Raw genomic sequence first — 27,621 nt, 5'->3', positions numbered from 1 at the left:
TATTTATGCTTGAAATAATGCAAACCATATTAACCAGTATTTTCAAATGAAAAGAATAATTGCACTGACAATAATAAATGAGAAACTGAATCTGGAACAAACATATCCCACACCAGTAGCAGTTTCATGGAATTTTTTTTCTTAAAACAAATCCCCAAGAACATTAGCTAATTCTTATCATATACAGTAATGTTAGAATTATAACAGATCTACAGTTTATTTGTGCGTGACTGTCATTCACAAAGAGGCTTGAAGCTTTAAATCAAAGCAGTTATAAAATTACATATTATGCCCTTTGTTTAATGAAGTTATATGTGGCATTTGTGACCTACAAAATGCTTAAACACAGAAAGGGGAAAATATATTTTTACATTCAATTACTGTTTTAATCAGAAATTTCCTTCATGTCTAATGAGATATATCCTCCAATTAAAAGGGGAAAACAGCTTTAAGCACCAGCATTACAGATTTATTACTAGAACCACCTTTTCTTCCTTGATGGTGACATGCTGAGGCAATACCAATTACAGCCCTTAAAAGCAGCAACGCTGGTGTCGCGCTTTTGGATACCATCTTTTCATGGCTTTCAAGCACTTATGAATGATCAGGAAAGCTGCTGATAGGATCTGTTCTTGCAAAGATGCAGAATTGCATTAACCAGGAGTGTAATGAAGTAGAAGGGCACTCATTTAAGCAAACAAAGTGGGCATTACTGAGGAGAAAAAAATAGTAATATGCATATTCACTTATTCCCTCACTCGCTCATGCAAAAAGGTTCATGACTCATGAAAAGGACTGGAGGCTGTTTGGTTTTAAAATTGAAGTGCAAAAGTAAATTACAGTTTTAATTGAGAACTCAGCCTTCTTCCATCAATCCCAAGCATCAGGAGATGGGGTTCCTCCCCACCACTCAAGCCTGAGAGGTAGTGCTGTCCTTTGAGGGAGGGGAAAAATAAGAACACCTGTCAAGCCCTTCCCCATGGATTATTTAACTTTCCCATCACTTTAAAACAGAGTGGCATGATGCACACTTAGTTATGTCTCTAGATATCTATATTTTCTTTGCTCTATACACATGAGCTGGTGCTGGACAAGAGAAGGAAAGATGTCACGAGGCCCTTTGTGTATTTCTGAGTAGAATTCTGAGTTGGAATATATAAAACCAGTGGACCAAATAGCACAGAAGCTTTATGTCGAATATTCAACATCTAATTTATCATCAAGTGCCACAATTTTGTCTGGCCCTTTGGATGCAAGACTACCAGGCTCCTTTGTCAGCCAACTTGCATGTGATATGGGACTTCCCACAAGAGCTAATACGCCTCAGACGTGGTTTCCTAATTAGGGCTGCCAATTCCTGACCAAGATTTGGGGATGGTGTCTGTGGAGGGCAGAATTTGAGGAAGGATTTCACCTAGAATCTATGGTATACCAGAGTTTGTCCTGTGAAGCTGCCATTTTGTCCAAGGAAATTGTTCTCTGCAGTTTGAAGATCAGTTGTAATCAGGGCTTTTTTCTGGAAAAGAGGTGGTGGAACTCAGTGGGTTGCCCTCAGCAAAAATGGTCACATGGCCGGTGGCCCTGCCCCCTGATCTCCAGACAGATCAGGGGGCTCAGCGGCACAGAGGTCAATCTAAACTCCCCTCTGTCTGGAGATCAGGGGGCGGGGCCACCGGCCATGTGACCAATTTCAAGAGGTTCCGGAACTTCGTTCCCCCGCGTTCCCCCTGAAAAAAAGCCCTGGTTGTAATCCTAGAACTCCATGCCCCATCTGGAGGTTGGAAACCCCTTTCCTAACAGAGGAACAACACTCATGCAGCAAAGGACTAGTGTAAGCCATTACACAGAAGTTATTTTATTTCTATTTTTAAAAGTCTGAAGGTGGGGAAATGGCTCAAATCAGTAGCCCAGGAAACAAAGGTCATGAAACACGAGCAGTTAGTAAAGCTGCTCCTGCAAGGGCATATCTCTCAGACAGTCTGGCCTGCAGCAGGAAGAAGAATTCATGAAGCCTGATGTGAGGGAACTGCTAATCTTTTTGCAGGCCCAAGCCAAAGAAAGCACACAACCTCTTAGCAACAGCAGGAGTTCTTACAGATGATAAAGTGGAAGAAAAGGCCCAGCAAGTCCTTAAGTGAGTAATTTGAACATTCCACCTTTGCTTTACTGCTAACCACCTGTGAAGATTTAACTCTGTTTGGAGTACACTTTCTAAAAGGTGCTGGAGTCTGTATTTACAAACACTGCTACGTTCATAGTACTTGGCTGTCAGTTAGTCTGGAGGTTGTAAACTCTTAAGATTGCCTGTTGGAGGAAGGGGAGGCATCTAATTGGATCGAATTATAGTATGAAGTGGGTGGTACAGCTGGATGGTCAGATCAAGAATGAAAAGACTTCTTTGTACACCCCCTTTGACTTTGGATCTGACGTCCGCTGCAGTACCATGAGATCCAACAGCTTCTTGGAGTTGGAACAAACCTTGTTTCAGAGCTCATGAAACTTCTTGGCTTCTATCCAGTCCTCTTCCACTCTGATCTCTGTATGGTTTATCTTGTCCTTCTGCTTCTGTGGGGGAGGGTCCGATGAACTCTCCCTAGGAACATTTGGAAATGGGGACCTGGAATTTCTGCTCCTTGATCTCGAGTGCCTCTGACAGCTATCAGTGTGGAAGAGGACTGAATAGAAGCGGAGGTTTCATGAGATTTGGAAAGAGGTTTGTGCCAACTCCAAGGAGAAGCTGTTGAATACAACGGTACTGCGGCAGACGTAAGATCCAATGTTGGAGGAGACCAGAGTGGTCAGGTATCCTGGAGGTTTTTTGCCTTCCTGGGCATAGAGCAGGTTGGCGGCGGTGGAGGGGGGGGATAGTTGTGAATTTCCTACATTGTGCAGGGGTTTGAACTAGATGACCCTTGAGATCCCTTCTAGCTCTATGTTTTGATGTTTCTAAACAATGACTTGTCCACTTTGTTGAACGTTGAAGAGAGAGCTAAGGGCTAAGGTGAGAACAGTGTCGTTCTGGAAAGAAAGAATGGTGACTGCCATCTTCTATGAAAAGAGGCAGCTAAACAACAAGAAAGAAAAAGAAAGTAAGAAAAAAGCCAAATGAATTGAGAAAAGAAAGAGGTAAAGAAAACTTTTACCTATCAGCAAAAATACAGCAATCCAAAAGATGTCTGTTTCTGTAGCAGAAACAAACAAAGTGCAGGAAAGGGAGCAACTCCTCCAGATTATGTGGCCATCTCAGCAGGAAATCGCTCCAGCGTGGAGTTCGAGCAGGAGGGGTCACACCACAATAACCTTAACGTTAAAGAAATCCTGTTCCAAGCTGCCAGCCTGTGCAAGGGCAGTCCCAGTGCGTGCCGGCACTGAAGATCGTAGATGAATTGTAATTTCTTGAGACCGAGTGATGGCTACTACAGTAGCTGCAGGGTGCATACAACTGTGTTGCCCTATAGGCAAGAGCTCACCAAGGGATTTTTATCACACAAGCCTGTGCTAGTGAGGAGAAATCCACAGATCTTTGAGACAAGTTGCTGCACATGTTAATGTTTATACAAACACCTAACAGGCATTGCTAAAACGATATGGCATGCTAAAATGATCTGTGTACAGAGAAATCAGGGTTCCCTGGTGCTGATTATGGAAATTATTTTCCAGTTTAGAATATAGCAAGTCTTTAAATTGCAGCCCAAGTCAGCCTTGGGGAAAAGTGAAGCTAAAACAGTAAAACTAAATTAATTGAGTTTCACTTCATTTAGTTTAAGTAACTTGATTGATGAAAATGCAATTCAAATTTTGGGGGAACCCAGCTACATTTCATCAGTAAACTAGAATTCTGTGGTCTTCAGTTTTTATATACTTGGTGCTTTAAAAAGCTTATTTATAAACACTCTAGATAGAATACAAATATAATACTGGTAATTACTTACATGCCTTGTAGTTGAAGAGAAAACTGATTCTAAATGGTAGGTATAAAGTAAGCTCCCAAAATCCCATACAGCAGCAGTAAATGCAGCATGCTTAAAAGCACTCAGTTAAGGAATTTTGATGGTCATCATAATATTTTATTTCCTGATAAAGGAGTTTAACAACCATGATTGTCTGAAAAGTAGAGATGCCTTTGATGTGCGCAAAAAAAAAAGGCAGTACTCTTGAGTTGCTAATTCCCCTTCTTCTACATGCTAACTCAAACTCATCATCATTAACTTGGAGGTGGTCTTAATTTATGCTTGTACTGTCTCAACAAAGATAGACAATGGACAATACGCCAAATATTCCAATGCACTGGGCTGTACTTTCTCACTAACTTCATGGAATCTTGCAGCATAGTTGAGCTTCTGCAAAGTTCACTGCTAATGTGCAGCTTTTGGGGGCATAACACACATGGTAAGTTAAGTCCTATTCATTGTATATATTGACCTTGCGTTAGAGAGGGAAAAGACAGAATGAACATTTACTGGGATCTTTTTATGAATGGCCCAAGCTAGACCGATCTCATCAGATCTCAAAAGCTAAACAGAGCTGGCTGTAGTTAGTACTTGGATGGGAGACCACCAACGAAGTCTAGGGTCTCTATGCAGAGGCAAACCACTCCTAAATGTCTCTTACCTTAAAAACCCTATGGGGTTGCCATAAGTTTGCTATGACTTGATGGCACCTTACACACTCCATTTTGGTGTAGTGGATAAGAACACAGGACTCTAATCTGGAGAACTGGGTTTGATTCCCCACTCCTCCACTTGAAGCCAGCTGGGTGACCTTGGGTCAGTCACAGCTTCTAGGAGTTCTCTCAGCCCCACTGACCAAACAGGGTGTTTTGTTGCTGGGGATAATGATAATATACTTTGTAAACTGCTCTGAGTGGGTGTTAAGTCATCCTGAAGGGCGGTATATAAATTGAATGTTATTATTAGTACACATCAGTTCAGTAAGAAGCTCATAAAGATGCTTTTCAAGCCTTCAGTTCATAGGATAATGTCACAAACAGCAGTTTGAGAAGCCACAGAGTTTCAAAGCAAATGCTACACAGAAGTCACATGGACGTATTTAGGGTTAGGGCCAGAGGGTGGTGCTTTCCCCCATTTTTTCTACTCTCTCTCTCTCTCTCTCTCACACACACACACACACAGAATTGTTTTAAATCATTAGTGCTGGTCCTTGACTGTATTAATAAATTCATTCACACACACACCCTCATCAAATTCAGAGGCCATACTGCTGTGCCGAATAGCAAAAGTCCTCTTGCAGCACTCTGTGTAGCAGCACTCCATCTTCAATATCCCCTCAAATGCACTCACAGGAGTGCAATAGGAAAAAGCGTTGTTTCAGCCCCCCCTCCCATTCTTTTTTTTTTTTACCCCACAGAGTCAGGCTTTGTGACAGCAGCTTATTTGCTTCTGGCTAGTAATTTAATGTAGTTGCAACATACAAGTATAAAGTAACAATTGTACAATATAATGAAGGGAGCTCCGTCTCTCAAAAGCTTATACCTGAAAATGTCATTGGTCTCCAAGATGCCAATGGTCCATTTGTGGTGCAAAAATCAGGAGATGAACCATAATCCTCTGTTTTTCCAAGTCAGTTCAATTTTTAAGTCAAGGTGAACAAAACAAGAAAATCCCTTAAAGTATGAGGAGGGGCTGCTATAGCTTACAATTTGCATTTTATAAAATTTTGGAGTTGTAATCACATTTTACAGTTTTATAAAACAATATTTTTTAAATACTCCAAATAATTTAGAAGTTAGTTTAAAATGAAACCTAAATTTAATACAAACATGCTGAAGCCTACATTCACAATGGCATCCTAAGAATTCTAAGTCCATTGAAGTAATTGGGCTTAGAAGGGCAGAACTCTAGGATCGCACTGTCAATCTGTTAAAACCAATCTATGAGCTAGAGTCATCCAGTTAAACAATCTTTTAACTTTTGCATTTTTATATATTTGTTATTGTATATTTGTTATTATACAAATTACTGATGTAATCAAACAAGCATCATGGGCATTTACTTTTTATATTATGGAAAAACACTGTTAATTACCAATGTTGCCTGCTTAAAAGAATTTGACTTTCAAGTATGCGATCCTGCAGTGTTTTTGCACAAGTACATATCACCAACGAGAAATCCTTAATTTCACTATTTTCATATTTTCGAAGCATACATAAGTAAATTCTGTGGCATATAAACATGTGGTTTGATTAACCTATGGCTTCGGATTATGTTTCTAGATATATAAAAGCTTTCTTACTTGCAAACAGGTCCAATCTAGCCACCTGGATCCACACCAGAGTAATATTGAGAGTAGACTACTGTAATGTACTCTACACAGGTCTCCCCTCAAAGTCAACTTGGAGACTCTGGTTGGTGCAGAACGCCACAGCTTGTTTATTATCAGGAGCTAAGAGGAGTATGTATATTACTTCCAATCTACAATCACTCCATTGGTGGCCCATCAGTTACCTGGCTCAATTTAAGGTATTGTCTATCATATACAAAGTTCTTCATGGTCTTTGTTTGCCATAACTGTAGGACTGCCTTTTCCCTGTGTTCCACTATGGCAGATTCATTCATATGAGCAGGGCCTCATATGTCACCATAGGTGACACCCCACACAAGTATAAAATCAACAGTGTTTTCACACATGCATTCTCTGTTATGTCCCCCACACTATGGAACAGCCTGCCTAAGGAGGTTAGGAAGGCTCCCACTCTCCTGGTTTCCCACAAACTATGAAAAACTGAATTAATTCTGGAGGGTTTCTTTGATGCAGGTAATATATTGTAAAAAAATGGATCAGTAAGATGCTTTGATAAAGAGATAGGGACTGTGGCGCAGAGTGGTAAGCTGCAGTACTGCAGCCTAAGCTCTGCTCATGACCTGAGTTCAATCCTGGGGGAAGCTGGGTTCAGGTAGCTGGCTCAAGGTTGACTCAGCCTTCCATCCTTCCGAGGTCGGTAAAATGAGTACTCAGCTTCCTGGGGGTAAAGTGTAGATGACTGGGGAAGGCAATGGCAAACCACCCCTAAAAAGTCTGCCAAGAAAACGTCGTGATGCGATGCCCCCCATGGGTCAGTAATGACTCGGTGCTTACACAGGGGACTACCTTTACCTTTATAGTAGGTACTGTCTGTTGTTTTAAGTATGATCCTACTATGTAATTTTATGTTAAGGCTTATGCTGTGTTTCAGCTGTTGCAGATTTCTGCAATCCAAAATCTATTGTATTGTTTATTGGATATCCCATCCTGATGATTGCATTGTCATACAGTCTTAGTAAGAAGGCACACTATAAATGATATAAATAACTCCCCCCCCCCAATATGATGAATTACAAAACAGCAAACCCTAATGCAAACAGTATTAAAATTACTATTTAAAAATCAACCCATCCTGTAACCTGGATGAAAATAAGTATCTGTTGAATCCTTAATATAACATTTGTACTCCAAGTTAAGATCATTTCGTATTCGTCAAGAAGTAGGGTAAAGTATCACAAAACTGTGTGAATTTATTTCAGAAAAAGAAAATAGTTTTAAGTCCATGGCATCCCAGCTTTGCTGCCAAGAGAATATATGGCTGCTGTACGGAAATGTAATTGACACTGTATTCTAATCCAGTTGAATCATCTTTCCTAGATTCTAACAAATTGAGCGGCATATGTTCAATTTCCTTTGACCCGAATATGACTTTAGCCACGCTATAAACAAATCAGACTGGCTAAAAGAGTCACTTTGTTCCTTGCAAGTAATCTCTTTTTCATCTTTATATAATTCAGCACCGAAAAAAGCCATTTTCATGAATGTTTTCACATAAAGATCAGAGCTGACCATAAAGCATCATACCCCAAAAAGAAATGTAAAAGGAATAATTTTTCTTTTTACTAACATCACTCTTTATTCTTATTTATTAAAAAATAAATCACAAGAACATACTGCTCTTGAGGATATTGTATTGTTTGCACCAAAAGATATCCAAAATCTTGTTTGCATGAACCGCTGATTAGGTGATTCTCCCTTCTCAATGGGGGGAAGAATCACATGAACCCAACCTATGTGGAAAAGAGCAAGAGCCCAGTAGCACCTATAAGACTAACAAAATTTGTTGTAGTCTTATAGGAGCTATTGGAATCTTGCTCTTTTCTACTGCTACAGACAGACTAACATGGCTACCTATCTTGATCTACCAACTTATATGGTTCATGACATGAGGTTCACATTACAGACTACTGGGTGGTAAAAGAGAGGAGTTCAAACCATTCCTCTTATTATTTTAGTGCTCTTCCTGACAATGTATGAACCAGGATTAACAATCACACAACCAGTTTAATATAGAACTGGTTTTGAACTGCATTACTGGATTGATAGGTCAGCATGAAAGTATTTATGGACCTGAGAATCCTAGAAAGACAATTTTTCCTTATGATTTCAGCTGCAAAGTCCCCTTTACCACCAAAAAGTAACTTGTATGTGCATGAAAATGTCTGAGAGGGCACATTTCATTACCTTTTGGGGAAAAGAATGTTTTCGACCTTTCCAATAGGGATAGAGACCCACTTATACTCTGCCCTCTTATCTTCCATTTAGGTTTCCAGAGTGTTCAGACACAGCACAACCCCTTTGCAAACAAAGTGAGTGACGCTGGTACATTTTCTTTATATTCACTGACAGATTGTAGGTATTGCTGTACACCCTCAAACACTCGTGCAGAAAATATTGAGATAATCAGGTCATTAGATATTCAAAATGAAGTCAAACCTATAAATAAATATCCAAATTCCATAACACCGACAGGAAAAAGCCTGTCCCTTTTCTTCAAGATTTATAGCAGAATATTCACTGTGACTTTATCAAGCAGATTCCAATAAAATGTGTGAGAGGGCTCTTTGTGTATTTTAGCCTCTGGAATGCAAACTGTGCAGCAATGACTATGCTAGCAAGGCCTAATTAAAGTGTAAGCCCTGGTATCTGACTTGCCAAGTTGATAATGTGTAAGCTGTCCCTTGTTTAAAGACCTCAATAAACTCAGCCATTTATAGAAGAAATGCACTTTTTACGTGACTTACAGTAAACAGAACTTAAGGTGTAAACCATTTACTATCCAAGGCAGTTCAGTAATGGACTTGCTGAGTGGTGTCATTTCTGAAACTACTTGGCACATGTTGAATAACGGGTGCTGCTGTGGTTAAGTAAGATAAGGTTCCACACTATTAAAAAGAGAACAGAGTGCTGGGGAGCTGATTGTCTTAAACAAAATTTACAAAAGCAGTTATGAATAATTTGACAGACTCCACAAGAGCAAGATACAAGGAAATGGTACACTTATCTCAGAAACAAAACACACTGCTATTTCTTCATAAACAGCATAAACTTTTCTTTAAACAGCAAGTCTAGAAGCTATATTTCCTGGATATATTTCTACTCTGAAATGCCACAGTGGCCTTGTCCTTTTCATTAGAAGATAAAATCAGTTTATTGCTGTGGTGTCACTCCGATGACAAAAGTTGCAGTTTAGACATGGGCACGAATCAAAATACGAATCAAATTTCCTGACGAATCTGGCTGATTTGTGTTTCACAAAATGCATTTCATGGGGAACGTGGTTTTCACAAAATTCACAACTTTGGGGGCCAATTCGTTCGATTCATGAATGATTCATGATGCCAGGCAGGCTGGTGCTGATCCATTGATTCCCAGGCAACATAGGCCTGGAATATCGTTAGACCTTTCGTTGCCACTGGAAACCCCAATCGTAACCCATATAACCTTGATAGGCAGCTTTCCCTGCCAACTGGAGAGCTTCCATTCTTCCCTATACAGCAGGAAGCAGGGGGGTTAATCCCCTAGGCAACTGAGGAGAGGGGCCTTCCGTAGCCACAGGAACACTAATCTCATCTCTCCAAACCCTGTTAGGCAGGTCTGTCTGCCAACCAGATACCTCCTATTTTGCTCTATGTGAGCATTTCGTATATAAGGCACAGCTCTCTGCCTTGTGCTTCAGTCCCAGTAGACAGAGGAAGAGGGAGGACCTGTTGCTGGGATTTGGAGTGAGAGAGTGGGAGCTTTTGGCTGGATTTGCTGCTGTTTTAAAAGAGACTGAAAAGCCTCTTTCTTATTTTCAGCTCTTGGCCTTGCTGGAAAGGTCGTTGGGTGAGGGTGCCTTCTTTCCTCCACCCCACTCCACTCCAGTCTCACGGCATTGTCTGGCTTTGGGGCCTAGCTTGACTGAGGCCTACCTTTTTTTCTTTAATTTTCTTTGCTTATATTCAGGGCTTTTTTTCAGCAGGAACGCAGTGGAATGGAGTTTTGGAACCTCTTGAAAATGGTCACATGGCTGGTGGCCCCGCCCCCTGATCTCCAGAAAGAGCGGTGTTTAGATTGCCCTCTGCGCTGCAGTGCGGAGGGCAATCTAAACTCTCCTCTGTCTGGAGATCAGGGGGCGGGGCCACCAGCCATGTGACCATTTTCTCCGACAGCAACCCACTGAGTTCCGCCAGCTCTTTTCCCAGAAAAAAAGCCCTGCTTATATTCTTATTTAGAGCATTTGCTCTTGCTGGCTTGCTGGGTGAAGGTGGGTGGAGGACAGCCTGCTGAAGTCTCCCTGTGAGTTTGGCATCTCTAGGTATGAAGGGGCCATTGAAGTGCCCTGGGGTCTGATGAATCATGAAACTAATGAACTGTTTTGCGAAACGGGATAATTTTGTCAAAGTTCATGATTCGTGAACCGCGACGAAACATGAAACGCTTGTTTTGTTTTTTTCCCATTTTGTGCCCATCTCTACTGCAGTTTCTTCTGAATCTCACAGGTTTTATTTGTGCTCCTATGGTTTGGGGCTGATATGCAATTGCCTGCACAGCTGCTCTTATGCTGTTGTTTCTTATCTCTAGCTACCTATTCCTCCCAGAACTCCCAACAAGCCACTTATAGCATGTACCTAGGCATGCTGTTTTTCTTGAAATCCTCCTCCTGAGCTGAAACACCAATTGCCCAATACACAGATTATATCACTGGGCAGAGTACTATCTCCTCATAGAGGTATTCCACCCTCATGGAACCCACTACATTCACGAAAAATTAAGAGAACCAATGTGGTGTAGTGCTTAAGAGAACCAATGTGGTGTAGAGAGCCAGTTTGGTGTAGTGGTTAAGAGCATGGGACTCTAATCTGGAGAGCCGGGTTTGATTCCCCACTCCTCCACAAAGCCAGCTGGGTGACCTTGGGCTAGTCAGAGTTCTCTGGAGCTCGCTCAGCCCCACCCACCTCACAGGGTGATTGTTGTGGGGTAATAATAACACTTTGTAAACCACTCTGAGTGGGCATTAAGTTGTCCTGAAGGGCGGTATATAAATCAAATGTTATTATTATTATTAAAGTTTTAGATTAGAATTTGGGAGACCCAGGTTCATAGCCCCAGTCTGCCACGGAAGCTCACAGAATGACCATGGACCACTTACTCTTCCAGGGTTACTGTTGTGAAGATAAAATGGAGGGGGCAAGAATGATGTTGTAATGTCAGGATCTCCACTGACAAAAAAAAGATACTAAAAATTGCTCATGATGCTGCACAATCATGCTGTAGGGATTCTCTCTGCAATTAGGATTTTTTAAATAAACCTAGTTATTTTAGTGAATGTTTAAAGTGGATTATAAGTTTTGCTGAATCTCCCATAAACAGAAGCCATGTAATTACTTTCATTATGACCAACCAAAACCAAAACAACACAGTGTCCAAGCTTTTGAGTCCTTCAGAATTCTTTATCAGATTGATGTTTAAAAGGGTCAGGGACAGGAAAAAATATATTTCATTTAAGATCATGGCCTAAAAAATCTTTTCTCTCTCCTTTTTTAAACATTCAGCCTGACGAAGAGTCCTGGAGAATTCTAAAGCTCAAACACTGTATTGTGCTATTTTGGTTCCCCTTTAAATGGCATTGTTTTTAGTTTTTGTTATGGAACAGCAGGGATATCTATTTTTTTAGAATTGCCATGATATTCTATTGTATTCTAAGCTTAGCAAAGCATGTGTGTGAACTGCTTTACCAGTACCATGCATGTCTTTGTGCCTGTAAACTTTCACTACTTTGTTTTGTTTTGTTTTTGTTTTCTATTCAGATAAAACTTCCAATCACAACAGGATATTTGCATGTCTGCCATGCTGGCTAATTGTTTTGGTCTGTGCTACAGTAGATGGGAATCCAGAAATCTACTTCCCCATGGCTAGTTCGGAAGAAAAGGAAGTCGTCTGCCATTATTTCTTCTAAAAAATGGAATTGGCATAAATGGTGCATCCCCAAAGACCCGTTCATATTGGACGTCATAATCACAAGGATTATAGGATACAATCGTTGCGCTTCTTCAAACGAAGCAGGCCCTACCCCCTACTGTGTAGCTGACATAGGAGGCTAAGACAACTCCATTAGGAGTGCATATCGCTACTCAGCAGTGGTCCACAGAAGCAGATGGAGGGCTATTTACACAAATGCACCATGACTCCTGGCTTATACATGAGCATCTGGGATGTTTCCTAACGTGATGAGATGCACAATGCGCTCAAATTTATCAACTGTCTCACATGCAATTAAGGGCCCTGATAAATAATTCCATGGCACAGGCCTCACAGCTGAATTGAAAAGTAAAAAGTCATGAAGGGTCAAATGTTTCAGCAGAATTTCTATTTAACAAACAGGACTGTTTATAAAGGAATGTCTCTACAGAGTTGCTACAGAGTTGTTTTTAGATAGCACAACCCTCTGAAACAGGGAGCTGAATAGCCAGCACGTTCAGCAATCTTCATTTAAAGTGAAATAACTTGAAATGCACCCCACATTTGATAAATAAAAATTATGTGCAGAATCAGTTTGTGAACATAAACAACTCTTTTTGACTTTAAATCATATAACCTACATTTTTCTGTTGATATGTAACCACTGGCATTCCTATTCCCTTTGGGAAAGCAAAATACGAAGTATTCTATCATTCTGTTAGTCCACCCCTTTGATGTGTTTTTTTTCCTCTGTAAAATGCCTTAAGGATTTTCCCTCCATGGTCTGTAACGTAGATTCTAAAGCAGGGGAGTGAGCAAGCAGTCTGCTGCCTAAAATGCAAGGGTAATATTTTCATGAGTAATTGGATATGTCAAAATATAAAGTGTCTTATTAAAATTTCTTGTTTACAACATAGAAGCAATTCCAGCTTCCTTCTCTTCAGAAGGAAAATTGGAAGAAAGGGGAAATTACACACATACTTGCTTTCATACAATTATATTAAAAGTCTCATACCACTAGAATAAACTGCAGCTGAAAAATAACACTGCTGTTCACTCTTTTGAACTATACTGTTTTCAAAAGATGAAGAAAAAACTCCACAACACACTGAGCACTTGCAGTTTCAGCTTTAAACTAGTTATCCAATAACACCTATTTAGAAGGCTGAAGTGAATTGAGTTAGCTGTACTTCAGAGCTCAACAGCCTTTAACTCCACAACAGGGTAAAATTCAGTAGTTTTATCTGGTTTGTCTATGCTTCTAAGGTAGGCTTGCCATTCCCCCATCGGGATCCCCTGATCTGACCTCCCACCCTCTGCCCCCACTTACCAGGCCAGCAGGGGGCACCCCTATGGGGCACCCCCTGGCAGCACAGCGCACCCCCAGGCAGCGCAGCACGCTCCCACACCCCATAGCGAGCCTGTTTCGGCACAAATTGGGCCCCACCGGAGGGCAATTCAGCCCTTCACAAGCATGGGAGTGCTCCCAGGCTTCCCTTTGACCCATGTGATGATGTCACTTCCTGGAAGTGACATCATCATGCCAGCCGGGAGTGCGCGCACGCAAGATGCACACAAGGAGAAGGAGGGGAGGTAAGAGACAGTGTTCCAATCTCCCACTGGGGGAGTGAAGGGACCTGGCAACCCTATTCTAAGGTAATAGAAGATGTTCCTTTCAGACCTCTCTCTACTGTACCATTAAAGACAGAGGGACAACTTTTGAGGAAATGCAATTGCTAACCTAGGGCTGCGCAGCAAGGAATATGGCATCTGACACAGAAAACAACTACTGCAAAAAACAAAATCAAGGCTTCAACATTCACAAGTGACAGAAAAAATATAAATACATAAGCACTTTCTTCTGAAGGTTCAAAAACTGGAAGGGAGACTTTCAGTATTTGAACTTTGGTGGCACATACTTAGCTTATGGGCTCTTGTCTAAATACCTAATGCAAAACTGCAACCAAAAGGTGTACAAATTAGCATTTTTTCATATGGTGACGCTGGATGCTGGGTGTTATGACAAACTACATTCCAACTTGTTGAAACTTTCAAAAGCAGATAGTAACCTGGCACAGAATCCTACTATTTTAAACCAGTTTAAAAGCTCAATCAAGCCTTTATTTAGGTCATGCCTAAGTAGCTCTTTGGAGTTTCTCACTTATTCTGATTGGATAATGCCTGTTTTTTGCTAGCAGGAAAAGTGGTTTCCTTCACATACAGTACAGTGAATCTTGGATAAAATTATGGAGCTAATGGATAAGGTATGAAGGGTTTCCATGAAGGGGATACTGCCCCAGCCCACTATAATTGGCACTAGGTCTAAGATAACACAGAACAGTTTTGCAATCCATGAGTCATTTGACTGAAAACTGCTTGATTTGGCCAGCTAAGTTTCACTGCACCAAACTCAAACTTCAATATGTTGCAAAGTACGTTCAATTTAAACATTCAAAACATATAGCTCAGGAGTCCCTAATCTTTTTGAGCCTGCAGGTGCCTTTGGATTTTTGAGAGGGGATGGTGAACACTACCCCAAAATGGCTTCCACATAAGGTGAAGCCAAACACAATACCTCCCGCCTTACTTTGCAAAAAAACCACAAACCCAAACAAACAAAAAGGGTATAAGAAGAAATTATGGGAACCTCATGGGTAGGGGAAACATGGGAGAAAGAGAAGGGAAGAATAAAAAGAGAAGCCCAAAGGGGGAAGAGAACCACAAGACCAGGTGATTACCAGTCCTTGTGATCCTCTTGTGGCTGCAGCTGCTATTGCAGCCAAACCTTTCATTGAATGAGGGCAGCCAGTAACAAGCCCTGCCTTACAGAGGCCCACCCACTTTCTGATAACTTGGTGGATGCTGGGGAAGTACTGGTAGATGCTACTGTGCCCATGGATGTCGTGTTGGGGATCCCTGGTGTAGCCTGTTTTAACAACTCTTGAACACAGCCACAGCAGCAATGGTTCAGAAATTCTAATGCTGCTCTCTGCTGACCGAAGCCTGTAAAACACTAACCTGAAGTGGATTGAGGGTCTTTTCTCTCAGACTCTCAGCAGTTGTCAGTTTATTGGTTTCAAAAGTGATCATAGTTGACACCTGAAGCCATAAATGTCAAACTGCAGACATGTCCTGGTTTTTAGTAATGCCATCAATTGTTATTAACAACTATGAAAAACATCAAGATGGCATACCAGGAAAAATAACCCTGGGAATTTTGCACAGCCAACAAAATGCAAGCATAAATTTTGCAGCAAAATATTTAATCCTTTTAGGAAATCATTCAATATGTTTATCAACACACTGGAACAAATACTTTATTTTCAACAAATGTTTTATATTTAATCATGAGAGGCTTTAGCATACTGGATTGGATCCAGCAGATAAATCAGTGGAAGGAATGCAGATATTTGTGGTGCTCTGCTCCTCCTAGCAGTCCCTTCTGGTCCCCAGAAAGTTTACTCTAAAGAAAGTGGAATAATAGTCAGAATAGTTGGAAAGAGGAGAAGGAAGGGGTTCAAGCTCCTCCCTCTTCCACAAGTGCAACTCTGCAGATAGATAAAGGGAAAGGGTGATTTGGTCCTATTCTCTCTCTTCACTGCACCCTGTCTGGAGTAGTTCTGCATAGAGAGAAAGTGTACAGTAGTAGATGCCAGTAAAACATTATACAAATCTAACTAAAACAATTTTTACAAAAGAAAAAGAGGGAGTCAAAAGATCCCTTAAAAATATCTACAGAATTTAAAAAGAATCTTGACCCCTTTTAAATGGGATGAGGAAAGAATAAAAATGAGTATGAGGAGTAATGGAATTCCGCTCTGAGGGTCCGCCACAGCAAGGGGCTGATTGCCCACTTGTTTCACTGGAAGTAAACAATGAAAGATACATGAGAAAGCAGCCGCAGAAGATTCATTGGGTTCTGGGTACCAGTTTTGTTGGCAATTGTTTTCCCAGCTAAGCATCCTGTGCAAAATTAGTAGGGTGTGTCAGAGCATTTCCTTACTGAGTAGGCGTCCTTAGATTTACTGTAACAAGGGGTTAAAACTAAAAGGATGAGAACAGACTGGACCAGGATTAAATACAATGTGAGTCAAACGTAGCACAAAAACCAGCAGCAATGCTTTGAAGACATACAGATCTCTTTGTACACATCCCAAACTTTTTTGGAATGGTTCCCAGAATTTAAGACACCAGCCTTTTAAACACATTTTACCCATCTCTGTGCTGTTTTGACTAGAATTCAATATAACCAAAGACAAGGTTTATTTAATCAGAAAAGAAAAAGGTTCAAACAACATTGGGAAATTACACAGCAAAGGGTTGCATCTCTTGCAGTGTGTTATTTTGGCAGCTGAAGAAATAGTGTCAGTTGATGTCTAGCTTGAAGTCTATGAGGACTCAAACTAACATCATTCAAAGTTAAGTGACACTTAAAGAACATTAAATTAGCTGTTGACAGTTAGATAGATAGACTGATGACTGATTGCCTGGGGGCCCACAGAATGACCATTAAGTGACAGAGCAAGGCATGTGTGTGTATAGAAATAATAAAGTTTTAAGTTTGGTTAATACAAGTTTAACCAAATGGGATTCCTCAGAGAAGAATGACACATTTCAAGCTTGGAAACTTGTACATCTACTTATTTGTCCTAAATAGGGTTGCCAGGTCACCAGGGAAGACCTGGCACTCACCTTTTGGATGTCCTCGCATGTGCATGCTCCTGGCGCAGTGTGATGATGTCACTTCTGGGAGTAACATCATTGTGCAGCCCCTAGGAATGCTCCCGCGCTTCGTGTTGGGCTGATCCTTAAAGAATCAGTCCATTTAAGGCATCAACAGGCAGGGTGCAAAGCTCCGGAGAACTCCTGGGACCCTCACAATGATATGTGTCATTGGATTTCCCACATAAATGTGAGGCTATGCTGTGCTCATTTGAAGTTTAGTTTTCCCTTTGGTAACTGTACCATTAGTTCTGACAACTTCATTTAGGACTAGGGTTGATGGTCCCCCGGTGGGAGCGGAGACCCCCCATTCCCAGCCTCCGTCTCTGCTACCATTCACCTGGTTGGTGGGGAGGGGAGGGGGGAGAAAGGTGCAGGAACGGGCCTCCCAGGGCATGCTCCCTATATGGTGTGACATCACTCCCAGGAATGATTTCATTGTGCAACTCCCGGGAGTGCTCCTGTGCTTCATGCTGGGCTGTTTCTTAAAGAATCATGCCGTTTAGGGCCCAAACAGGCATGGTGAACCTTCATTTCACTGAATTCTGGCTATGCCAAGATTTTGGCTCATTGTGTGCTCAACAGATGTCCTCATTAGAATATTCCCCATGTTTTTAAAATAAGATTAACTGAAGTTAGAAATCTGTAATTAGCACCATCTTACTGAACAAATCGGAACAAGTTTACCAAAGTACTCTATTTACAATGAGAGTGAGTTTACCCCCAGGGCTTGATTTACTATTTTGTTTCAATTTTCATGTAATTTCATCCATCACTTTTTTCCAGTCCTCCAAAGATGATGGATAAAACACAGAAATAAATAGGACCAACTGTTCACAGATGCCTAAGGGAAAATGTAATTTTGTTATAAATAATCCTTGGCACAAATCATGGAAATGCTATCTGAAAATTGTTTGTTGAATAGTTTATGAATAAGGGCTTTAGTTTATAGTTTGCAAATAAGGTGTAGTGTGACCCCCCCCCCCCCGCCCCGGAATTCAATACTTTAAGAAACTAAACAGACATACAAATAAAAAATCAAGGTTGTTTTAAGTTTCTGTTCAAACAGGAGCCCCATGGGATGCTGACTTTTTATTTGTATACATGGGTCAGTGAGAGCACACAAAATGTGACATATGTTTAAGAGTTCTTTTTTAAAAATATCACCAGCAGAAGTCTGATAAATCATAAAATAGTAATTATATAGGGGGGAATAAGGAAAAAGATGAAGTGGCAATGTTTTACACAAATTGAAAGAATGTGTAGTCTTTAGCCGTACTCTATAAAGGCCTTCTAATGGAAAATAGCAGCCAACATTCAATTACCTAATTATTTTCAGAAAATACAGTCTTCAGAAGTTATGCTCACACTACAAAATGCAACAAGTAGAGACACAATTCCATTGCTCAGTACAGTGACATGAATTGGATCCAAAGGTGTGCATCCATTGACATAAGCTCACTTGCCCCAGTGGAAGTGTCTCTTCCTGCTGGCAGATGAGCTTTATGTTAATGCAGATGAGCTTTACATTAACTACAACAGTTCTTCCATTAGTGCAATGGACAGAAGCTGCCCAATTCCCCCAACAGGAGAAGGAAATGCAATGGCAGACACCCCACACATGCTGGAGCTCAACTGAGACTGGTAAAACTGGACTGGACTGGAGCTCAGCTGAGATGAAGCTTCCCAAACAATGTCTCAAGTGTGACTCACCTCCCTCCCCAGGAGCCCGGCCTGGCTAGCTATGTGGACTGGAATTGCTAAGCTGTCCCCACTGAAGTCTCAGTAAGCCTAATGTCAGAGCAAACACAAAGTGGGAAGATAGCCACAGAAAACATAACCTCAGCCTGTAGTACTTTCTGTTATTTTTGTCACTGCTGCTCATTTTGCTAGGTCCAGTGTGGCTGGGCTAGGCTTTCCAATCCGCTGAGGCCCAGCTACGGAGACGGAGGTAAAACTTGCTGACCTCAGTCAGTGACTTCTCCCTTGCCCAATTCTTACCCTACTCATAAGGGCAACAAAGAGGCACTCTCTAAGGCAGGAAGCCCAACTTCAGCTTATATTCACGGGTAGACACACTGCTAAACATTCCCTACCTACATCTAATGGTGTTTTGGATCCAACTAAGTATTCATAATAATGCATTGTTGCAATGCATGATTTGAGGGAAAGGGCAAGTTAGAAATTGGGGGGCGGGTACAGAGGAAAAAACCTTTCCTAGTAGAATGGACACTTCCTGAACAATTTCCTCATGTAACCCTGCCTGGAATCCTACTGCCAGGGACAAACTAAGAGGACTTGGAATGGCTATCTTACCCTAAGGTATTTTGGGGTACTGGATTTTTCCAGTGGCTCTGGGTAACAATATAAAAAACATAAAATAACAATTAAAATAATATAATAATAGTATTAATAATAACATTCAATTTATATATCACCCTTCAGGGCAACTTAATGCCATACTCAGAGCGCTTTACAAAGTGTGTTATTATCCTCACAACAATCACCCTGTGAGGTGGGTGGGGCTGAGAGAGCTCTGAGAGAGTTGTGACTGACTCTTTTATGCTACCAGTTTTGTTTTAATTGTTTATTTCTGTAATTTTAAACTGATGTGATCTGCTCTGAGCCTGCTTGCTGGGGAGAGGAGATTACAAAGTTAGCAGCAACAACAACATAACCGTGTGCTTATATCCTGGGCAGATTAGTGCCATTCCCAGAGCGACTGTCAGTGTTGTTATTATTCCCCCCAATACAGCTGGGGAGCTGGGGCTGAGAGGAGTGGCTTACTCAAGGCCACTTGCTGGGCTCATGGCAGTAGTGGGAGTTGAACCAGCAGAGTGCTGACTTGAACCTCAGCCACTTAATTACTACGCTACTGTAGTACTAATGGATGATGTATGACTAAGGGAAATACTTCCTATTATTATTTTTAGATACATCTGTTGCATTTTATTTTATGTATCTGAAACAGTTCTATGCCACCTTTACACCCAAATAGGATCCCCAAGGCAGCAAACATCAAAACATTTCAACATTAAAACAGCATTTAAAATTAAGTATATATAACATAATTCAATAAAAAACATTTAAGTGAACAAATACAAATAACTCTACAACCAGGGAGGAGGGCCAATAATAACTATTATTGGGAGTATGCAGAAGACAATAATAGAAGGAGACAGATGAATCTCCCTGAGGAAGGAGTTCCCACGTTTTGGCTCCTCAATTGAGAATGCCCTTACTCAGGTTGCCACTCGTCTAGCCTCAGATGTTAGCGGCACCTGAAGCACGGTCTCTGAAAATGACCAGAGTAGAAGGGTAGGTTCATATAGGAGAAGACAGTCCTTTAGGTTTGCTGGCCCCAAGCCATATAGGGCTTTAAAGGTCAATACCAGCATGTTGAATTGGGCCTGGAATCAAATTGGGAACTAGTGTAGATGGAACAAGACCAGAGTAATATATGATAGCCCAGGCAAGCCTGATCTAATCAGATCTTGGAAGCTAAGCAGGGTCAGCTAAGCAGGGTTGACTAAGCAGTGTCAGCCTTGTTAGTAACAGGATGGGGTTGCAGAGGCAGGCAATGGCAAACCACCTCAGTCTCTTGCCTTGAAAGCTCCAGCAGGGGTTGCCATAAGTCAGTTATGACTTGACGGCACTTTCCACCACCAATATGGTCCTTATGACCCACCCCGGTCAACATTCTGGCCTAAGCATTCTGTACCAACTGTAGATTCCAAACAGTCTTCAAGGGCAGCCCCACATATTGTACATTGCAGTAAGTTAATCTAGATGTTAGCAGGGTATGCACCATGGCAAGATCTTTCCCATTTGATTCAGTGCCATTTTGTTGACGCATTTAGAGTGTAATTTTGATGTCACTTACACTTCAGTAGCTTCAGTTTTTACTGTCAAAGACACAGCAAAGTCTTACCCTGGGAGAGCTAGAGCTGATATTTTGGGAACTGTACTTTGTATACCACAAATAACATTCACCACATGGGGAGATGATGGTGGAAAAGCAGCCAACACCACCAGCATGTCAAGCTTTCAGGTTCTGTCTTCTCCCTTCGCTACAAAGGATCTAGGATAGAAGGCCAAGATGAACCTTTACAGATCTTATTTTTTTCACCAAAAAAAATCCTTTTGACTGTGGGTGATCCATAATTACTTTCTTGGCAGTTAACACTGCACAGCTAGGGTCAGCTGCTTGCTTGTAAAACTGCAGTACATAGCTTACTTTGTCTGAGAGATTACACAGGAACACCTGGAAACATGCAACTCTTAATTTGTACAACTACAAAGGCCCTTGTACAATATCTACTGAACATGATGAGAGGGCAAGCCAATAGGCTTCCCATGTGGCATTATAAGCTTTCAGAGTCATCAAAGCACAAAAAAATGGTATCTTTTCCCAGGTCTTTTGTTCTTTAAGTTGACATATTTACTTATCTAAACACAAGGAAAGTCAGAAGTCTGGAGAAATATATAAAAGGAACAATAAGATTCATTACTCATTCTGTAGAGCAGGTGTGCACAGCCTTACCTGATCTGTCCTCGCACCAGGGGTCTGTTTTTTGTCCTGTTCATATTTGAGTCAAATGGAACCTCAAAGAACTACAGAGAAGAAAAGAAGAAGAATAAAGATGACTTTAAGGGATGCCAGAGACCATCCGAACCATAGAACAGACTGACTGTTTTTGCAGGTGCTTTGGTCTTCATTTGAGAAGATTCCAAAAGGCAACTGAAACAGCAAACTATTTTACATTCACTTTGAAAGTCAACGCTAAAACTTTTGGCATTTCTTTTAATGAGGGGGGAAAGCCCTACCCACAGTATAAAAAAAATTATTTTGAACCAGTTATCTAGTCAAGCATTTGAAGTAACAACCCCCTCCCCCAAGGTTCTCTGGTTGACAAATTTGGCATAGCTTTAGAGATGCATGCATTATAAAAGAAGTTCTGAACTTAATTTTTTTTAGCACCGAATAATCACTGTGAATCATACACACTTCATTCAAAGATTCCTTTCGAAATGTTTTCAAGAACACCCAACTTTGGAAAGCTGTGATCCAACTAAGAATCAATCAAATCTGAAAAGTGCTACTTCAACTGAATTAGAAGACAGCACTGACTAATGAAGTCTTCATATGGAACTATTTAATACAGGCTGGGGAATCACAGGAGTGGGGGGCAGAGAAACCGTTTGGAAATTCCCTTACCATTGAAATGCAGGTTAATCACCCTACCTCCTTTCGGGTTTAACTAACACTCATCTGCTCTCAACATCCCATCCTTCATAGAGGATTTTCAGTCCCTTTCAGGCTGATTCCCCTCTTTCCCCTTTTAGTTAATTTACAAAGCTTTCCCCTCCTGCATATCTAGAAACTCCCCTGAGTAGACAGAGAATCCTATTTCAGCTATGAGCAGCCTTGTTCTGCAGCCTTCATTATCAACAGAGAGGCCAGAGATGTTTGTATTAGATACCATGATGGCAGCTTAGCGGAACTGTAAATTTTGACTATGTGAAGAGTTCCATCATACTGTGAGCTCTCCCTCCCTATTTGGCTTTAGGAGAGGAGTTATACACATACATACACTACATATTAAAACAGAAGAACTGAAATAGAGAATAAATCTCCAATGTTACTTTAAATATATAAATGACACAGAGTAAAAAGCAACTTGTCAGCAGTGAACAAACTTCAGTAGGCATCAACCTCTTTAGAAGGAATTGACTCTTCGTATAAGCTTCTAGTGTGACCATGTGGCCAACAAGAGTAACAGAGGACCTAAAACAAGGAACAGAATGGCATTCTTTAATGTCTGAAACTAGCAGAAGGCAAAACCAGCTTCCGCAGTAAGAAGCTGTCAACAGCTGCTGACAGCAGCAAATAGCATAGCAATATCAGCTAGTTTCTGCCAGGCTGCTAGGCAGTGCCACCAAGTTAAAAAGGGGGGAAAAACCCTATACACGGTACACAGTATCTATTAAAATGCAGCAGAGACAGCAGGGCTTGTGGATGCAGGAACTTGCAGCATGCAGATGTGGGACAGGTGCTCAATACTGTGGTTTCCACACTTCTGTGAAAGCAGGGTGGGGGCTCGGCATTTTAAGGGGAATGGGGAGGGGAGAAGAGTCTCAAAATCTGTGAATCTGTTCCTGGTTGAAGGCAGTAATTTTCAATAGACAGAATGGTGTCTAGTACTACTTAGAAATAAAACATAAAAGCTCACTAAAGTACATTAGTATTTTAGAAGAAGTCATCTGTATAATTGGAAAATGCTGTAATTAGCACAAGTAATAAGTCTCCAGACTTTTAAAAAAATCTAATTAATTCTGAAACTCTATGCTGGAGATTCACTGGCCATTTACAACAGTATAGTACTACGAAACAAAAGTCAATGATATCTCATCAACTAAAGTATTGTAAATTGCCTTTCTAGTTAACTACGCTTTTCCCCTCACCCAATCCTCATCTTTACATCAGCCCGATTCAAATGCCAATGCATTTTCCTTTCATATCCTTTGTTAATGAGATTCTCTAATTCAGTATATCGTAATTCAGTTGACCGATACAAATCTGACAAAAAATATTCCCACATCAGTTTTTCTTTGAAGCTTAACTCATTTTTTAAACAAGAAGCAGGCTTTACCTATTGGAAAGAATGATGTCACCTTGAGCTTGAAAGTTGGGGTAAACAAGATGATTTCCTGCTTGGCATGAAAGGTGATCGATACAGAACTATACACCAAAGCCTCATCTATGACTGACTGAAACAGATGTGTCTAACTTCAGTCAAGCATCAAGAGCTTACATCGTATCAATAATTACAGCTTGCATTCTTCAATCATAGGCAGGCATGTGTTTCTGGCTGCAACTGGAAATCCCTATCCACCAATCTGAAGATTTGTTTACTTTTTATTGTTCAAGATTACTAACAGGTGTGTGGGTGTGGGTGTATGGGGGGGAACTCCCATGCCCCTCTATTCTATCTCGTTGTAGTGTGTCCAGGTTTCAGACTTATGTCCTTGGCTACAACTGCATATTCTCCCATCAACTTTCACCGAACTCAGGTCGGTTTGTGTGTTCAAAGGGAAAACTCGCACATCACTGCATTTCACCGTGAGTACACCTTGATTTGCTCTTTTACTGGAGAGTTGGCTGTTATTATGCAGTAGCTTTTGTGTCTGGCTCCTGGGACAAAAAGAGCCAAAGGAGGCTGATCATCTTTTTATATATAATATGTTAATGGAGATGGTGGAAATATAACTTGCTATCAACCGATGGAAGAAAGGTGAACGCACACATATCATCATTAAAAAAAACCCTTACTATCTATCTTGCCAGATGAAACCACACTTTTGCCCAACCAGAATCCAGCAGAACATGCGGTAGATGGAACAGTGGACAAACTGGGGATGCCTTGAGGGAGAACCAGTTGCAAAAACCAACAGGCAATTTGTATTACAAATGTATTTCGGATGTAAGTGATATAACGAAATTTGCCTTTTCACAAAGTTGCAGTTGTGAGCAGAATGGAGATTAACAGAAATATATTCCTTGGGAATATTTGTTAATTTTACAGTTCTTCATTTGGTTCCTTATTTACATTTACTGTACTTTAAATGTGCGTATGTGTGTGTTTATACACACACACATAATACATATGCACATAGAGATAGATTTGTATAAGAAAAATAGTTAACACAGCCACTTTACATGCAAATATAGGCCAGCAATAACCAGTTATCAGACTTTCCATATTTCCCCCAGATGTTTTTAAAAAAAACACCTCATTTCCCCTTTAAAATGTATCTCAAATACAGTTCATCTCCAGATCCAAGCAGGGGGTAAGACTCAATTTTAGATTATCTCATTACAGCCTGCAGAGTTTTGCTTGTTTTAGCAAACAACAAATTCAGTAAGATGAGTCCTGTATAAATAAATATTTTAGCTGCTCACAAGAGGCCGTTTCCTCAGGAAGTCTGAATGCATCACTTCATTTGGCTGAGGCGGAATATTGTCTTCTATACAATTTTGGCAATCTAGATGTCAGGAGGACAGACGCAGGGTTAAATCTACAGCAACAGAACACCATCAAGTGACATAATTTGGCAGCAATTTTGAGACCGTACACAACTTTTAAATCAGCAGAGATAAATATTTAAAACATGATGTTAAGAAAAACCACATAAAATAGGACTTTGTGGTTGACTGCTGCTACAGATCATTCCCCTTACACAGCTTTCATCAATGAGACGAAGTAATTACATTCTGTGGTCCTAAGTGTGAGTTTAACTGTCATATTACAGTTTAGCGTTACATAAAATCATATGTTTCTCATCAGTTTTCTTAGCACTGGCCTTCACTTGTTATGTTTACTAAAGTATTAAAGACTGTTTGAAAATGTACACATTTCACAATGAAAATATAAAATTTATGTTTATGTATCCATCATATTTAGATCTTAGGCTAAAAAGTCCTCAAATCTTCAACTGGTGGGTCGTAACCCACAACTGAGTCATGGCTCAATCTAAGGTGGGTCACATTAGTGTCACCACAATTTCCTTCATTCTTAAGGCTCTTTAAAAGATAGAAAAACAGAAGGAAGGAAAGAATGGGGAAACTACAGATGAAAAGTGGGGGGGGGGGAAGGATGTTTTTCCATGGGCAGTCCTAGGCAATGATTTTAGCTGTTGAGGAATGCTTGTGTTCCTGTTTGGAGTGGGACATAACCACCGTTACAGGAAGAGAACTTTTGCCATGCTCCTTGTAAAGCATGAGTGCGCTGGCAGCCCTTACTCCAGCTTTTTCTGGCAAATGGCACCACCATGAAATTAAAAAGTTGCCACCTATATTTGTGACTTCATAGAATATCGGACCAGATTCAAAGGCAGTCTATTGACAAATGACCTCCAAGTCAACACTAAGGTAGTCTTTTTAGAGGAAACTGTGATTTTAGAAGTAAGCCTCTTCAGTTGGGACATATGTAGTGAGGTGGGCATACAGTTAAGTCTATGGGCGATGTGACAAAGCTCACATGCATCCATGCAATTCACTTCATATAAGCATGCTGGGAATCTGTAATCAGTCTTTGCTTCTCAGAGAATACATGCTGAAAATACATGATGTAAAATATGTACACGTGCAGGTGTTACATGTGAAACTTTCCTAACTTTTCCTATCTCAAAGTTGCTACGCAAGAAGAGTGAAACTGCCAGATACAGTTGCTGCTGTCTGTGGGAATACGTTCCCAAAACACTCTTGAGTATAAACTAGTGATAATGCAAATTCATGGGGAAGATAATAACTTTACTCAGAAGAACCGAAGGTCACTAGAGATCTCCACTGTTTGACTACACTTTTGCATGTAATTGACTATTATTTAGCTTCTAAAACCCAAAGAGCTAAAGGTCCCTAATACTTATTGTTGTTTTCTGGTGAAGTTTAGAAAATACTTCTTATTAAGTATTACAGCAATTATATGAATTGCAGTTATTATGAAGAGCAGCAGCTGCCATAAGTGAAAATGCATACTCAAAATTCATAAGAGGGGGAGGATCTTTGCTAAGTACTACCATTTCTAGCAATTAAGCTTTTTGGAAATGGAATTATGGTGATACACTTCCCTAAGATTTCTGTTCAAAGCAATCAATAAAGGCCACTCCTAAAACAAACCCAACACTGTATCTATCTACTTATATCTTTGCATTTTATTTTCCAATGGAAACGGTTTTCGGATCCACACATGTAAGAAAGGACAAAAACATCAGTGGACAGGAATTAATTTGTCACTTTCCCCCTCCTGCTGCAGATCAACTCTCCCTTCATGCACTTCCTCATCGGTGGTGGTTACCGATGCAGCATTTCAGGGGACATTTTGGGCTGCAGCAGGAGGGGAAGGCAAGTTGCCCTATGCCAATGGAAATTGTCAAATACAGGGATGATAATTCTTTTAGGGCATTATGTAATATTTCTTAGGATGAACAGAAAATGTTTACTTTTAATATTCTGTTTCAAAGCTGGGAAGAATGATCATCTTACCATATTGATTTAAATTATTATATCTGTGAGACAATTTATATTTCAGTTTTAAACACATCTTAGTCAACCAAAGAGCTCATTTATTTAATATCCATGGCCATGGAAACAAAATTTCTTCAAAGACACAAGGATCTGTTTCTAGAGGTGTGTGATTCAGGTTCAGTATTTGGTTAAAATACTGAATTTTACCTGATTTGGTAAAATTTGGTATTGCCGAATTTAACAGGGATTACTGAACCAGATTTGGTTTACCAAATTTATTCAATAAAATCTGGTAAACTTCAGAAATTGCGGTTAGGCTGCTCCTTGCTATTCCTTTGCTAAGGAACAGCAAAGAAACACTGCCTTTTTTAACCCAATTTTTTAACCCCTGCCTTTTTTAACCCAATGGGAGGGGAAAGAAGGGAGAAGGGAGTGAGGTAGAGGCAGAAAGGAGGGGGATGGAGAGAGGGTGGAGGGAGTTGCCAATCCTTGCAGGAGGTCTCCTTCTCTGGCCAATGGGAGTCTCAAGCAGGAGAGTGCCTTTTTAAAACTGGCCTGCAAGGAGTTAAATTAGGCAGACTTGCCTCAGAACAGCCTCCATTTTGCTT

At 40.6% G+C, this 27,621-nt stretch overlaps 1 protein-coding gene across 2 annotated transcripts in view; it reads right to left on the bottom strand.

Annotated features, from left to right (window-relative positions):
* The window catches only part of LOC129329206 (protoheme IX farnesyltransferase, mitochondrial), a 166,250-nt gene that overhangs the window by 27,673 nt on the left and 110,956 nt on the right, over positions 1 to 27,621 (bottom strand). For both annotated transcript variants that reach the window (XM_054978664.1, XM_054978663.1), the window contains exon 5: positions 21,530 to 21,600. In XM_054978664.1, coding sequence (XP_054834639.1) covers positions 21,530 to 21,600 — 71 coding nt within the window. The remainder of the gene's footprint in view (positions 1 to 21,529; positions 21,601 to 27,621) is intronic.

Source organism: Eublepharis macularius, chromosome 4 (genome assembly GCF_028583425.1).
Source record: "Eublepharis macularius isolate TG4126 chromosome 4, MPM_Emac_v1.0, whole genome shotgun sequence".
Lineage (NCBI taxonomy): Eukaryota > Metazoa > Chordata > Lepidosauria > Squamata > Eublepharidae > Eublepharis > Eublepharis macularius.
This window is presented reverse-complemented; position numbering and strand designations above follow the sequence as displayed.